Here is a 16,300-nt window from a genome sequence, read left to right on the forward strand (position 1 = left end):
ATCTTTCGTGTGAAGAATGCTACAATTTAGCGGGTAGAAGTTTGATACGGGTAGACTTTGTGTGAGAGCACTTTGTGGACTACAACTCTTCGCTGCTGTCGACGCGTTTGAAACGTCAACACCACTAGCTCACGGCTCTAGCTCACGGATCCCGCTAGACATGGCTGTGTCTTTGGTGCACTTCACCGCCTTCTTTCAGGGAGAGGACAAAATCGTTGAGGTTGGCGAAAACCACGGGTAAGTCAACTTTATGGGGTGACGTCACATAGGCGACATGTAGTCTTTCTCGTTATGTCTTTTCCACAACTGCTAGCCGACGAATCATACCATATACTGTCAAACTTGTAACATGAAAGATTATATAAAAAATTCACAGACAACATATGTTCACATTCATGGCACAATTCAAACGGGACTAGAAAATAATTATTTTCTCCCATTCACTTGCATTGACGGTTTTACAACTTTGAGGTCCAGCGGGGTTTTACGGAAGGGGCGGGACTTACCAGCTCTATAAGGGCGCCTCCATTTCCATATGTGGTTTTTCTTTATTTCTAAAACATTTTCAGACCTTTTTTTCTAAAATAACTGAATGGATGCTATCTTTTGAACTCTTGGCATGAAAACAAACTGAGGTTTCTACCATTCTTTCTTGATTTTTCATGTTCATCACTATTTCAAAATAAAGGTCTGAACACGCCTCAGGAGTATGAACATATTCATGTTGCAAATTGATAAATTACGGCTCCTGTGTCATTTATTTTAAAAATCAAACAACAAATATGTAAACTAGAGATTGTAAGCTTTCAAATGAAATATAGTTTAGGTTTAGTATAGGATATTACTGTTTTAAATATGTAATGGCTGTGGCTATGCCAATATATTAGATGTTGGCAAATGAATTAGAGATCAGCAAATAAAACGACCATATTAGGTATACATTGGCATAATCGTATAGAAAATGACATGGGTACTACATGAATTTAACATTTAAAATAAAACATCTATAAAAAGAAACATCAAAACAGCGGTCTCAATTAGTTTTTAATAAAACTGCAAAACAGTCATCAGATTTACAGTGCAACCTCAATGATTGAGACAGAACACGGATTGCATTAAAAACCCAACATTTTAGAGCAAGCCTCCAAAGCTTTTGTGCAGCCATATGCAGACCTGCTCGTTTCAGACTCACTGACAGAGCGACAGCAAGCGCAGACGTGATGAAAAAAGAGATGATTATAAAAATAACATTCTCCTTTACTGTAGCCTGACCTTTTCTTCCCTTTCTACACATCAGATCCGGTTTCTTTTGCCCCTTTGCATCAGAAGTATGATCCATAATCTGAAAAGATGTTTCTAACATGTAGTGGCGTACAATAAAGACAGGCAGCGTTATTATGAGTCAAGGTTTAATTGTACGAGTCGAGTGACAAATACTGAGTCAATTAAAAATTAATTGAACATTTTGTTGCCATATCAAGTTTCATCTGCAGAAATAATGCCATAAATCATATCAGAGAAGACTCTCTATAATAAGCTGAAATGCAGAGGAGTTGTGATAATCACAAACGTCAAAGATAAAATAATAATAATAATAATGCCAAATTAATGGTGTGACTAAAGAATGATGCACGGTGAACCTGACACATTGAGCTCTGCATACACTCCTCACTTAAAGCATAAAACATAAAAAATTCATTTAATCAAGCTAATTTACCATTACAACTCGAGACATAAAAGGGGAAAGCACTATTGCACTCTGCTCTGTCATGATTACAAATATATAACAAAATTAAAATATTAAGAAGACAAATCAAACAAACGTGAGTGTAAACCAGATCTGTTAAGACTGGAGAAATGCACAGCTGGTCCTTGAGGAATGATGGCTTGAGGGTTTTCGAGAATACTTGTTGGTGTGTGTGTGTGTGTGTGTGTGTGTGTGTGTGTCATCAAACACCCAGTCTGTTGGCCTGTGTCAGCACCACCTTCAGGACCGGCATGAAGGCCGACGTCTCGCTGAAGTTGCTGTTGCTCACGATGTGTGTGTGGATGTTGAGCCCGTCGGCGTAGCAACGGCACTCGATGCTGCGGGCCATGTTGTGAAGACCACCGACAATAGCTGGAGACAGCTGGAGACAAGAAAAGTGTGCGTCTCAGACAACAACTTGGAAAATCACTGTGCAAACTACAATATATAAGCAACGGCGGTAAAAAAGACTGGCAGCCGCGGCAGCATTTTGAGGCTTTCAAAGGTACACTGTGTAGGAATGTCTCCCATCTAGCGGTGAAATCGCATTCAAATGAATAGTGCTCTCTAGCTCCTCGCTTTTTCAAACGCGTGTTGCAACTACGGTAGCCGTTATGTACCAAGAAGCTCCGACAACATGTCCTCCAATAGCACTTCATCGAGTTTAACTACATGTGCTACTGTTATGCTGCCTATATAATGAATTACACAAGCAAGCAATGAAAAAAGCTTGTAATTTAGACCGTTACATTGACTTACCCGTCGAGAAGAAAGCAGGAAACTTCAGCGACCCTTTCAAAGTCTTTCTCCTTCATTAACTCTTTCCACCTGGGAAAAGCTATCCCAATATTTACCCTCGTTTTTTGAATTCGCCGGTCACGTTTCCTTTTAAAATATTTTTTTTGCTTTTTTGGCGACGAGGATTCCTTCTCCTGCTCGGCATATGATCCTGCATTATGAAGTACCGTGCAGTGCGGCCGGGATAGAGACAAGCGCCTCTCACTGATCTTCTGGTCCGCTTCTGCTGGTTTTAGTCACGTGACGCTGGCTCTGAACGGACACGCACTGAGGTAGGCTAGTGCTTTTTGTCCCTCTCTGCTATTATAGTTTTTCAAAATGGCGAAACGACATGGAGTTACCCGTCCCATGTAAATAAAGATAAGATCTTCGCATACGAGGATAAGTCAGATCATTGACAATTTTACACCAATGAGGACATATTTATGAATATAGACATTGATTATAGCTAATAAAATACTTAAACTACACAGTGTACCTTTAAATAAAACTGTGTTTGTTACTCACCGTTTGTTCTCTCAGCTTGTCATAGAGATACTCGAGCCTCTTATGAGCATCATCCAACTTCCTCTTGGTTTGCTGTGGGGATGAAGAGGAAAAACTTGGTTATTTATAATGCTGGGGAACAGAAGTTGCAGAAGAATAGGCAAACAAACATTATTATTATTATTGTTGATAACTTCCTAAGCTTTTTCTTAACCCTCTGGTGCTCTTCGTGTGCCGGTCAAAACCGATTTTGTATTTTCTTTTTGTCAATTAAATTAATGTACTATATTTTATTTTGATAATGTTTTTTATTTAATATTATGTATTTTTAGGGGATTTTTTTAACACTAAATTATATTTACGCTGTATTTATAATGCATTTATTCACTTTTTGAGCATAGACCTGAAAATTTAATTTCCAACTTAAACTGTCATAAATCTTGAATGCTTTAAAGCACAGACTGAAGTTTGATCTCTTTTCAAAGACGACACTTGGCAGATTATTGCTAAATTGAACAAAGTTAAGAAAGTGAACTTAAAGTAACAGAATTTTACGTGTATCGTTATGAAAAATACCATTTTACATTTTTTAATGAAATGTATATTTTCAAAAACACGTTTTACTCTAAAATTGCAAGAAAATCAAAGCCATAAATCTAAACAAGTTTCCAATTTGAGGTTGCATCTCATAAATTTGCTTTCAGTCAGATTTTGGTTGGCTGCAGTACCATAAGTTTTCACTAGATAAAATTTGTCTCCCGTTAATTTCCAATGCAATAATTTTTGACCGTGAGGAGCACAAGTGTAACCTTTTCGAATCATGTCCATGATTTTTTTTTTGTGTGTTCACATAGCAAGAGCCAAAACCTTTACCAAGTTTCGCACCATTTTAATGAAGTAAAAAGCAAAAACAAAAAAAACGTAAAATTTTTCAGTCAAAAATGACCGAAGAGCACCAAAGGGTAAAAGGAGTTGGAATAAATAATATTCTGTCATGACATCTCTCAGAGTGTTTGGCATGGTAATTCATATGACAATGTTGGTACGTTTGGTCTTGGCGGAATAGATCTGTTACGCTGCTCTTGTTATTTATATATATTAAAAAATCTAGAAAAATAAAAACGGAAAAAACGGAATTTGGGAAAAAATAAAAATGCATTTCATGTCAAGTCAAGTCATCTTCATTTATATAGCGCTTTTAACAATGTAGATTGTTTCAAAGCTGCTTTACAGAGATAAACGTATAGTTTAAGGTAACAGATTGTTTTGTCTTTATAGCGGTTCTTGAATAAAGATATTTTCCAGCTAAAGTTAGTTTTGATTGATTCACTTCCGTCGCAAGGATCATTAGTTATTAAATTAGGGGCCACTAAGACGACACCGTTCTCTCTACACAGACTTTAAACGCGCTCACGTGCGCATTAAGTATTAATTCTATAGTTTTAATTTGAATATATGTGCGCATGTTTGTGATTCCCTACAAACCAAGCCTAAACAAACTACATGCCTGGCTTTAAAAAGTTTTAGACAGAATTTTATCACTTCGGGATAGATACGCGAAACCGAAATGATCCCGACAACGCTTTATCTGTAGTGGTAAAGGGATCCTCCATAGGGGAGAGACTAGCTGGCATTTCATAGGGTGAATATGAGATTGCTTAAATTAGTGTATTTCACAGTAAACAAACCGGGTCTGAAGCAGCAGCCAAGCATTTCTGGATCAGCCCCTCAAATGTGGTCTTCAGGACCACGTGTTCCTCAGGGATCGGCTTCTTGGTGATCTTCTCAGTGGGTATGGCCTGATGTGGACGAGAGAGAACAGAATAACGTATAACATGGAGAAAAGACAAAACGTATAACTTAATTTGAAATGAACTAATACCTTTATCACATCTCCAATTGGAGCTCCAGGCGCCCCTTCCATGTTAACCTGAGGCATGTTGGGATTCCTGCATGGGGGTCCCAGCGGCTGCTGATGGATGGGGGTGAAGGCTGTTGGGCCCGCGTGCTGATCCGGGGCCTGTTGCTGCGGTGGAAGGGTCTGCATGCCTGGGACCGCGGGGGCCTGAGGTTCCCCTACAGGGGCCATAATGGGAGCGGTGATGGGAGCTGGTGGAGTGAAGTGGTCTGGGACCTGGAGACCAAAAACAGAGCATGTTTTCTTCAAATCAAGCCAAATCCATGTACACTATGAGCAAGAGGACCTTCAGTCGAACCCACCTTCTTCTTTTTGGCTGCTCTGTTGAGAGTGGGGGGGTCGTTCCAGCCGTTCTGAGGTCCTAAAGCAGAACAAAAGATCTTCTCAGTTTAGATTTCAAAACCTGCCAACCTGCTGTCCCCTCTGAGAGGTTCATGCCAGGTGGACCTCAAATTCATCCTCCAAATGCACAGCATAGACGTGTTATGGTTCATCACAACACACTGATCACAAGCAGGCTCTTAATCACAGCCGCCGTGATGCCTTGTCTTCTGCAGGCATCAATGAACACAAGAAAACAATCAATGTCTTGGACAACCAATGCAAAATAAGCTACAGCCAGCGTTCTGGAAGTTTCCACTGGCCCACATTACTTACCATGCAAATGCACAGCAAAACCATTGCTCATTTTCAGCCACCACTTGATCATTACATATATAAATACTTCAAAATTTGTGATTAATACATTTTAGAATCACTTCAGAAAAACTAAATCATCACAAAGTGCCTCACTGATTGTTAGAGTTATTAATTAATAATTTGAGCTGGACAATTATGGTCCACCATATTAAATTGTTAAAAATCTCTTTATAATTCACCTTCCAAAGACCAGGCGTCTTGGTTTAATCCTCCTGTAAATAAACAAGGTAGCTGACGCATAACTTGTCCAAGAACTTATTTTTAAATCAGCAAGAAGATATTAGTTTAACATTTAAGTGAATAAACATGTAATAATCAGAAACTGACCACTGGAAACCATTTTTAACTGTGCAACTGAACCGATCACCACTTTTAATCACGGTCTGTCCGTTTAAAAATAGCCCTGCACCGCAAACATCCATGCAGTCTTTTCATTAATATGAGGACATAAAAGTATGAATTAACAAAATACTAAAATTGTTTTAACTGGAGCATGTCACACCACCACCGGACAGTTTTTAGTGCAGTCTGATGCAGTATTTTGATCATAAATACCAAATGCTTCTTAGAGATTGAGAAAAATATACATTTATATATATATATATATATATATATATATATATTAGGGGTGTGATGAGACGCTTATCTCACGAGACAAGACACGAGATTGGGTTCACGAGAACGAGAAGAGATTTTTGCACAATATTTGATAGAAATCCTCAATGACAAAATTCATGACTGGAAAAGTAGTCTGAAGGTGCATTTTGAAATGTTTGAATTAATAATCTTGTAATGAATGTCATTTCAGTTCTACTTTATGAGTATGAATTATCTGCATTGAAAGACAACAATATACAAGCACTGTAAAATGTTTTGCCACAAACTCAACGGACTGGCTTTTCTCCTGTATGAGTCTCTTCAGACCTTATACTGTACATGAATTATGAGCTTCTGATTGAGGCTGTGTGTGTGTGTGTGTGTGTGTGTGTGTGTGTGTGCTCAACTTTTCCACAAATTGAACATACAGGTGAAACTCGAAACATTAGAATATGGTGCAAAAGTTCATTTATTTCAGTAATTCAACTTAAAAGGTGAAACTAATATATTATATAGACTCATTACATGCAAAGTGAGATATTTCAAGCCTTTATTTGTTATAATTTTGATGATTATGGCTTACAGCTTATGAAAACCCCAAATTCAAAACTAGAATATTGTGAAAAGGTTTTCATAAGCTGTTAGCCATAATCATCACAATTATAACAAATAAAGGCTTGAAATATCTCACTTTGCATGTAATGAGTCTATATAATATATTAGTTTCACCTGTTAAGGCGAGACACTATCCGTTATAGGGAGATAAGATAAGACATTGATCAGACGTTTAGGATCTGTGGCGCAACGAATCCTCCGCCATCGTCACGCGATCAGTGAACCGTGATTCCTGCTGCAGAGGAAGAGTTTACTATGGTTTTTATTATTTATTATACCATGGTCTGGGTGAATACTCGATTCTGATTGGCTGCAGGGTGTCCATTAAAAAGTGATGTAGGACACCTAGTAAAGGAGTTCTAAAACTGTTAGATTTCGATTGTAAAACTGATTAAAATATAACAATGTTTTAAAAATGTGTTATTTGGCAAGTGAACATGGTATAAGCGGGTTAATGCACTTTGAGGTGTTTATTGTCAGGAATTAATGGACGACGGCAAAGTCCATTAATACCTTCGGGCATTAACCCTTACATAAAAACAACAAGATGACAGCGGTGTGAATGTAGCGGTGGCATATTCTATGCTAATTTCACCCTCACGCTCCGTCATAGCGATATCGCGAGACAGCTTTTCACTCGACGAGAAATCTCGTCACACCCCTAATATATTATACATGTATGAGTGTGTGTGGTAACACCGATTGATGAGATTGCTCAAGCATGTCTGGTGTGCAGACCTGTTCTCTGGGAGGCTGGAATCAGTGCGGGTTCGTTCTGAGTACCTGGAGCTCTGGCTACTGGAGGAGGAGGATAAGCTGAGGGCGACCCCGGCCCGCCATGCTGGAAACACACGCCAGAAGACAGAGCAGGAGGAGGAGAGAAAGAGCCAGACACTGCGGGCTGAGAGGCGAAGTGTGGAGGATAGGCAGCAGCAGAAGAGGAGGAGGAGGAAGGAGGAGGAGGAGCCGTGGAGGAAGAGTACGGCACAGGCTGATAGATGCCGGGTGTGAACTGCTGAACGGGGGGGTAGTCTGATGTTCAGGAGGAAGAGGAGAGAACGGGCATATGCAGTTAGTCATATTTCACATTACACATGCGTGCACATATTAATCAGTACATCTGGAACCGCTCGAGTGAAATGATCTTCAGCCATTAGCATACATATGAATACAGAAGCATAATGTTCATGCGAAGAGTGACAGCATTCTTACAAAACAAACATGCACTGCATAAGTTTAAACTTTTTTTTTTTAAACAAGATCCGAGTGTCGCTCGCTGACCGGGCCGATTTTAGGTGTTTTAAGCAGATTTTCATGCATTTCCAAGGGAGCTCCACACAGATGCTCACTGACCGAGACAAACCAGTGTCGTTCACAAAAACTATTCAAAATGTCCAGTTATTGATCATTGATCATACTTTATTAAAGCTTTTAAGTGTTGCTAACAAGTGTCTAAACGAGACTACAGAGGTTATTGGGGACTTTAAACACTTTCACAGCCTCGTTGTGTTTATAATCACGCTCTTGCAAACTTGAATAACTCGAACTCTCAGGGAAAAAACACTGAGAGAGTCGGAAGCTTAATGGTGTGACGCTGAAGTCATGTGACTGTAGTTAACTTACAGCCTAACTTCTACTTCTGCCGATTGTATTTAGACATCAAAATTCTTAAAACGTGTTCATTTGTGAATATAATCTTGATGGACAAAATAAAAGTTGATCACAGAGTTTCTTTTTTTGTAAATAATCCAAAAGCAGGGAATAATCGTGATGCGAAGGGCGAAGTTACGGGTTGGCCTGCACATTTACGTCATCACTCCAGCGCTCAATAAGCTGAAGAGCTAACATTACTAACTGTAAAACTGGTATGAAATAAATGAAAGCAAACTAAATATGTGGAGAGAAAAAAATCTACTAAATATGACAAAAGCAATTAAAAAAAAAAGAATAAATACTATAATAATACTAAATTAAGACTGCCATAGATTCACACTATATAGAACATCATTTTTAATTGCCATAAACTAATTACTTTTGAATCGAAAATAGCCCAGATCAATTATGTGATTTAATGTAATTCATAAACATTTTTATGTTGGTAACTCTCACACGCGCACACACACACACAGACACACACACACACACACAGTGTCGGTGCACTTACTCTGGTACTGCTGCGAGTACATGAATGGAGTGGAGGCGGGTACTGACGCCATCACTGGAGACTGAAGGGACTCGGCCTGAAGACACACACACACACACACACACACGTGTGTTTAGAGAGCCTTCTGTCACAGCGTGATCCAATGATCCAGGCTGACACCAACACTAGATGTGCAAATCTACATATTTTGTAGAAATATTAATGTTAATGAATAAACATTTATTTATTTCTCCATATCTTTTCTGGTGTCGACCTCAGACAGGTTTGTTGAATAGTTTGCCAGGCGTAAATGGAAACCCTATTTAAAGAGGGTGTTCCACATTATTACGTCGCAGTTCTCATGTAATATGGGGAGGAAGAAAGATCTTTCTGAACACTGTAAACCCTAACGCTGAAAATAATTAACTGGTTTGAGTAGGACAAACTTAAATTAAACTAATCAGTTCGGTCAAATTCACTTTTATGAGTATTTAGCACTTTCTTTTTCTTTCAAGTTCACAGAACTGATATATTTTAAGTAAACTGAACTGTTTCGTTATTTTGAGTTTTATGAAATTATTTCTTTTAATTTAGACTAACTTAAGTTTCACTGAAACGGCTGGGATGTCTATTTCCCAGCATGCTTTGCCGATGGCACTCGAAAGGGAGAGTCAATGCTCAAATTAAGTGTAATATAATGTGTTTTTTTTGTGCAAGATTAATGTTAAGTGTGAGATTTAGCAGTGATTAATGTTTTGTTATGCTAATTAAAAGAATTTCTGTTAATGTTGGTTTTAGGATAGTTACCATCATGGTGACGAGTGGTGCATGACCTTGAGGTGAGAGCAAATAATAGTTTTATATTGTTGAACTCATACAGCAAGTGCTTTTGTACAACATACTATTGCTAATATATTAGCAAATTAGTATGTTAGCAGATTAGCTTGTTAAAGCTAGCTAAGTGTATACTAATAAAAGTGATCACATTGAGATTACATGAAAGTTAATTGTATGAATTAGTGGACTCAAACATTTCAAGTTAAGAACAATTAAAGTGTATAAGTACAAAATAAATTACAGTGAAGATGAAAAGCATGAAACGGTGCAATGGCGTGAAAACTGAATGGAAATGATCGAACTATCATAATCATAATGTAAATTATACTTTACAGCACAAGTGAACTCGGTCAGGCTGTCAAAAAAACACTACCGGTAATTGTATTACCGTATTTTCCGGACTATAAGTCACACTTTTCTTCATAGTTTTGCTGGTCCTGCGCCTTATAGTCCGGTGCGACTTATATATCAAAATTAGTTCATACTGACTGAGATGAACCAAGAGAAAACATTACCATCTACAGCCGCGAGATGGCGCTCTAGTTGGCGGAGTTGTTCAGAATGAGATCGGGAGCTTGGTGAACTTGCTTACCGGTAACTTTTTGGACTGCTGGTTACTGGCCAACTAGAGCGCCCTCTCGCGGCTGTAGACGGTAATGTGTTACGCTAACACACCGGACACCTTCAGCCTGTTGTTCTGTGTGCTGTTGTGCAGCTGAATAACCTTTCCAGATTAAATGTCTTTTCTTGGTCTTGGATTTTGTGAAATAAATTTCTAAATAAATGCGACTTATAGTCCAGTGCGACTTATAGTCCAGTGCGACTTATAGTCCAGAGTGACTTATAGTCCAGTGCGACTTATAGTCCAGAGCGACTTATAGTCCAGAAAATACGGTAAAAGGCCAGCAAACAAATATTTAAAGCTGCTGGTGTCTCTGGACTCTGAAGAACCTCTCCAGTTGCAGGCAGTTGTGCGTAAAGTTGCATTTCAGAGAGAGACACACAAGTTTTAAAGTATGAAACTTGTTCCCCAGGTTTGAAAACATTGTGCCTACGGTAAAATTCCCCTATAAACGGGAGTCTCTTCTGGCCACAGGAATAAACTAGAAAAGGTGCATTACGGTTTATCCCCAATACAGTTCACATGGAGCAAACTCCACTAGAGATGGACCAATAAAGAAGATGTCCTAAAAGGAGCGGTGTGGAGATTGAGCATTGCTCGTGCGGTGTGTGTCGGTGTGTACCTGCGGGTCAGCGGCGGGCACCGGCTGGCGAGGGACACTGGGCAGAGCTGTGGGGGTCTGGTTACTCCAGGACGTGACAGTAGTGGCGGATCTACCCTGAACACAACACAAACACACGCTGGAGTCAAATAAAGTGCCTGCGTGTGCGTTTCCCAGCGGTGTGTGAGTGTCTCCCGTACCTGTTGGTAGTACTGAGTCGGCGCAGCGGGCTGTGGAGGTTGTGTGTGTGTCTGCGTCTGGTGTGTGTTCTGCGTGGCCACAGGCGTCTGCTGTCCCAGAGCTCTGCTCAGACGATCTCGCAGCTGCTGAACAGAAACCTGCAGGCACAGAACATCACAATCACAAAGCTGACGTTAAACCTTATGACCACACAATCTAGAACAGCAACAAACTGAGCCAGTGTTCGAGACACTCCATTCACCACAGTTTCAATCATGCTCTTTAAAATCAACAATTCATTATTAGTTAAAGGGATAGTTCACCCAAAAATGAACTTTAGCCCATGATTTACTCGGCCTCAAGCGCTCCTGGGTGTACATGACTTTCTTCTTTCAAACGAATACAATCAGAGTTATATTTAAAAAAATGTCCTGGCTCCGGGGGTTAATAAAGTTGCGAGTGGAATCCGTATGTTCGTTTGGCCGGAAGCTAGTTATTTTACTTTATAAAGTTTTAAATATGAATATTTTTCTTACACGAACACATCGATTCACATCAGCAGGCCTTTATTAACCCACGCAGAGCCGTGTGGAGCAGTTTAATCATGGATAGATGCACTTTTATCTAGTGATCGACCGATATTGATTTTTTGAAACCGATACCGATTATTTGCATGTTTATGTGCCCGATAACCGATATGCAGAACCGATATTTATTTACTGTTATACTTCTGTTTTTGACACAATTATTACAACACAACTGAACTGAACAAACCATTTTATTTATAACAATCACTCCCTCCTGTATACAAAAAAAAAAAAAAAAATTATTTATACACCAATAAATAGAGGGGTCTGAGGGCAAAAAATGAAGTGCACTGTTACTAAAGTGTCTTTGTTTAAAAATAAAAGCTTTGATGAGGTAAAAAAAAAGTCTTACATGCGCTTCATAAGGCACGCGGCCTCTTGCTCCCTCTCCCTCTCTGCCGTACACGCGCTACACGGTTTGGAGCACAGACTCTGTCTCGCGGGTGCGCTCGCTCGTTCACTCGCTCTAGATTCCGGGAGATTTGAACTAATTCGAGATTTTAAAAGGCTATTTTGTTGGTGTCCCCTCAGCGCTCGGTGCCCTACGCACAGCGCGCGATGCGCCTGGTGGAAGCGGCGGCGCTCATTCGTGGAAATAATAAATAATTAATTTCCACAGAGCTGTATTTATTTAGATGTGTATTAGCGAAATAATGGTTATATAATAAGTGCTAACATCATTTAGGGTGTTTTAAACAAGTGCATCTTGTTAAAGGTTTCATGCAGTGGCCGTGCTTGAGCATTCCTGATCATCAACCCAGTGAGGGCTCAGCAATATGAACAAACTTTTTTTACACGACTAATGGTGAGCGAATACAACAGAGAGAGAATTAAATTAATTCAGCGCTTTTATTTCCAACATGCACTCATTCACGTCGGTTTTATTTAATTCATGTAAAGTTACGTCTTTATTGAGACCGGACACAACGGATTAGGCTACGTGACTTTGTGATTTTTTTTTTTTAGAGCCGCCAAGCAGCATAAATAAACTACATATCAGGCATTTATGTCTCAATTCTCATTCGTGCATTATGTCTGCTATGTTAAATAAGGTTGAATAATTGAAGCAAAGCAGTAGGCCTACATATAGCCTACTTTACCTGTGCTGTGCACGCAGTTGCTGTTGTCTCGTCTCTGCTCAGACGCGGTGCTGCAATGCTCAAAACGCCCACAAGATGGCGCCGTTTATCGGTGAATCCGATATTACAAAACCGATACCCGATTATGGGAATACGCTTAAATATCGGGAAAAATATCGGTAAACCGATAAATCGGTCGATCACTACTTTTATGATGGATAGATGCACTTTTATCATGGATAGATGCACTTTTATCATGTATAGATGCACTTTTATCATGGATAGATGCACTTTTATCATGAATAGATGCACTTTTATCATGGATAGATGCACTTTTATCATGGATAGATGCACTTTCATCACGGATAGAGACATTTTTATCATGTATAGATGCACTTTTATCATGGATAGATGCACTTTTATCATGTATAGATGCACTTTCATCACGGATAGAGACATTTTTATCATGTATAGATGCACTTTTATCATGGATAAATGCACTTTTATCATGGATAGATGCACTTTTATAATGGATAGATGCACTTTCATCACGGATAGAGACATTTTTATCATGTATAGATGCACTTTTATCATGGATAGATGAACTTTTATCATGGATAGATGCACTTATCATGGATAGATGCACTTTTATCATGGATAGATGCACTTATCATGGATAGATGCACTTTTATCACGAATAGATGCACTTTTATCACGGATAGATGCACTTTCATTACGGATAGATGCACTTTTATCACGAATAGATGCACTTTTATCACGGATAGATGCACTTTCATTACGGATAGATGCACTTTTATCACGGATAGATGCACTTTCATCACGGATAGATGCACTTTCATCACGGATAGATGCACTTTCATCACGGATAGAGACATTTTTATCATGTATAGATGCACTTTTATCATGGATAGATGCACTTTTATCACGGATAGATGCACTTTCATCACGGATAGATGCACTTTCATCACGGATAGAGACATTTTTATCATGTATAGATGCACTTTTATCACGGATAGATGCACTTTTATCACGGATAGATGCACTTTCATCACGGATAGATGCACTTTCATCACGGATAGAGACATTTTTATCATGGATAGATGCACTTTTATCATGGATAGATGAACTTTTATCACGGATAGATGCACTTTTATCATGGATAGATGCACTTTTATCATGGATAGATGCACTTTCATTACGGATAGATGCACTTTCATCATGAATAGATGCACTTTTATCACGGATAGATGCACTTTTATCATGAATAGATGAACTTTTATCACGGATAGATGAACTTTTATCACGGATAGATGCACTTTTATCATGAATAGATGAACTTTTATCACGGATAGATGCACTTTTATCATGGATAGATGAACTTTTATCACGGATAGATGCACTTTTATCACGGATAGATGCACTTTCATCACGGATAGATGCACTTTCATCACGGATAGAGACATTTTTATCATGTATAGATGCACTTTCATCATGGATAGATGCACTTTTATCACGGATAGATGCACTTTTATCATGAATAGATGCACTTATCATGAATAGATGCACTTATCATGAATAGATGCACTTATCATGAATAGATGCACTTTTATCACGGATAGATGCACTTTCATTACGGATAGATGCACTTTCATCACGGATAGATGCACTTTTATCACGGATAGATGCACTTTCATCACGGATAGATGCACTTTCATCACGGATAGATGCACTTTCATCACGGATAGAGACATTTTTATCATGTATAGATGCACTTTTATCATGGATAGATGCACTTTTATCATGGATAGATGCACTTTTATCATGGATAGATGAACTTTTATCACGGATAGATGCACTTTCATCATGAATAGATGCACTTTTATCACGGATAGATGCACTTTTATCATGGATAGATGAACTTTTATCACGGATAGATGCACTTTTATCACGGATAGATGCACTTTCATTACGGATAGATGCACTTTCATCACGGATAGATGCACTTTCATCACGGATAGATGCACTTTCATCACGGATAGAGACATTTTTATCATGTATAGATGCACTTTCATCATGGATAGATGCACTTTTATCACGGATAGATGCACTTTTATCATGGATAGATGCACTTATATCATGGATAGATGCACTTATCATGGATAGATGCACTTTAATCATGGATAGAGACATTTTTTAATATAACTCTGATTGTATTCGTCTGACAGAAGAATGTCAAAGACACCCAGGATGACTTGAGGGCGAGTACATTTTTCATTTTTGGGTGAACTATCCCTTTAAGGAACATTTCTCAGATAATAAATGCTTACCTGCTCAGTGTTGGAGGGCAGGTAGGATATGGCCGTCTGTAAGCTGCCCTGAGAAGCCAGCAGACTGGCATATTGATTCATCTTCTCTGCCAGCAGCGCGCCCATATCAGGAGAAACCCCGGCCTGAGTCTTCAGCACTGCTCTCTGCAGCACCACCACCTTCTCCACCAGCTCCTACAGACACAGGTGATCACCACAGCCACATCAGCCCACTGAACCATACTCATGCTGTGCTCAGTACAACATTCACTATCAAGCCCAATAAAAACATGATGGATTAAAGGTGCAGTGTGATTTTTAGCGGCATCTAGTGGTGAAGTTGTGAATTGCAACCAAGTTACGGTGGCCGACAGGAAGTGATGTCGTCGTCTGAGACAGCAGAGAGTAGCCAGTTAAGCAATGAGGTTTCTTTACAAAGATACATAAAGAAATTATGTTTACTTAAGTATTCAATGTTATTGCGAATATTATTGGTACTTGTTCATCATTGTGTCAGTGTTTTATTCGCTGAATTTAGCTAGCTTCTTTGCATGAAGAACAACATAGTGATGAAACGCGTTTGTCCGTTCAGGGCCACTGTAGAAACATGTCAATGCATGGGGACCCGCAGTGTATGTAGAGAGAAATGGCTCATTCTAACGTAATAAAAACATAACGGTTCATTAAGTAAGGTCTTTATACACCAATGAAAACATAGTTATGTATATGATACTGTATTTCTGTCAACAGATCCTCCTAAATATTACACATGCACCTCTAGAGTCCCGTGCGAGTGTGTTCCTGCGGTCTGACCTGCAGTGACAGCGGGCCGCTGGACTCCTGTGCTTTGGCCCAGTGTGCGACGAGCTGCTCGACGGTGCCGGCGCAGATGTAGCAGAGACAGGCCTGATCCTGCAGCGCCGAGTCCTCCGACACCTCCAGCCTGGAGCCCAGCAGACCTGCGCGAGCAACACACTCACATTCAGTCTGACGTTAAACACACACAAACAGCCATGACTATCGGTGAATGGAGAAACCAAAACTAAGCCATATTATATACAATT

General features: G+C 39.3%; 1 protein-coding gene across 5 annotated transcripts in view; it reads right to left on the reverse strand.

Moving 5' to 3' along the window:
• Positions 1-1,026: 1,026 nt before the first annotated feature.
• The window catches only part of sec31a (SEC31 homolog A, COPII coat complex component), a 38,393-nt gene continuing 23,119 nt past the window's right edge, over positions 1,027-16,300 (reverse strand). The window contains exons 17-28 of one of the 5 annotated variants that reach the window (XM_079600028.1): positions 16,050-16,195; positions 15,258-15,431; positions 11,264-11,401; positions 11,085-11,180; positions 9,025-9,100; positions 7,644-7,892; positions 5,828-5,860; positions 5,252-5,310; positions 4,914-5,165; positions 4,720-4,830; positions 3,053-3,124; positions 1,027-2,129 (exon numbers count right to left, since the gene is read on the reverse strand). In XM_079600028.1, the coding sequence (XP_079456154.1) occupies positions 1,950-2,129; positions 3,053-3,124; positions 4,720-4,830; positions 4,914-5,165; positions 5,252-5,310; positions 5,828-5,860; positions 7,644-7,892; positions 9,025-9,100; positions 11,085-11,180; positions 11,264-11,401; positions 15,258-15,431; positions 16,050-16,195 (1,586 nt within the window). In that variant the 3' untranslated portion in view covers positions 1,027-1,949. Of the gene's footprint in view, positions 2,130-3,052; positions 3,125-4,719; positions 4,831-4,913; positions 5,166-5,251; positions 5,311-5,827; positions 5,861-7,598; positions 7,893-9,024; positions 9,101-11,084; positions 11,181-11,263; positions 11,402-15,257; positions 15,432-16,049; positions 16,196-16,300 lie in introns of all 5 variants that reach the window. The other 4 variants (XM_079600026.1, XM_079600029.1, XM_079600027.1 and 1 more) reach the window with 4 other exon arrangements.

The sequence above is a fragment of the Phoxinus phoxinus genome (assembly GCF_949152265.1).
Source record: "Phoxinus phoxinus genome assembly, chromosome: 23".
Classification (NCBI taxonomy): Eukaryota; Metazoa; Chordata; class Actinopteri; order Cypriniformes; family Leuciscidae; genus Phoxinus; species Phoxinus phoxinus.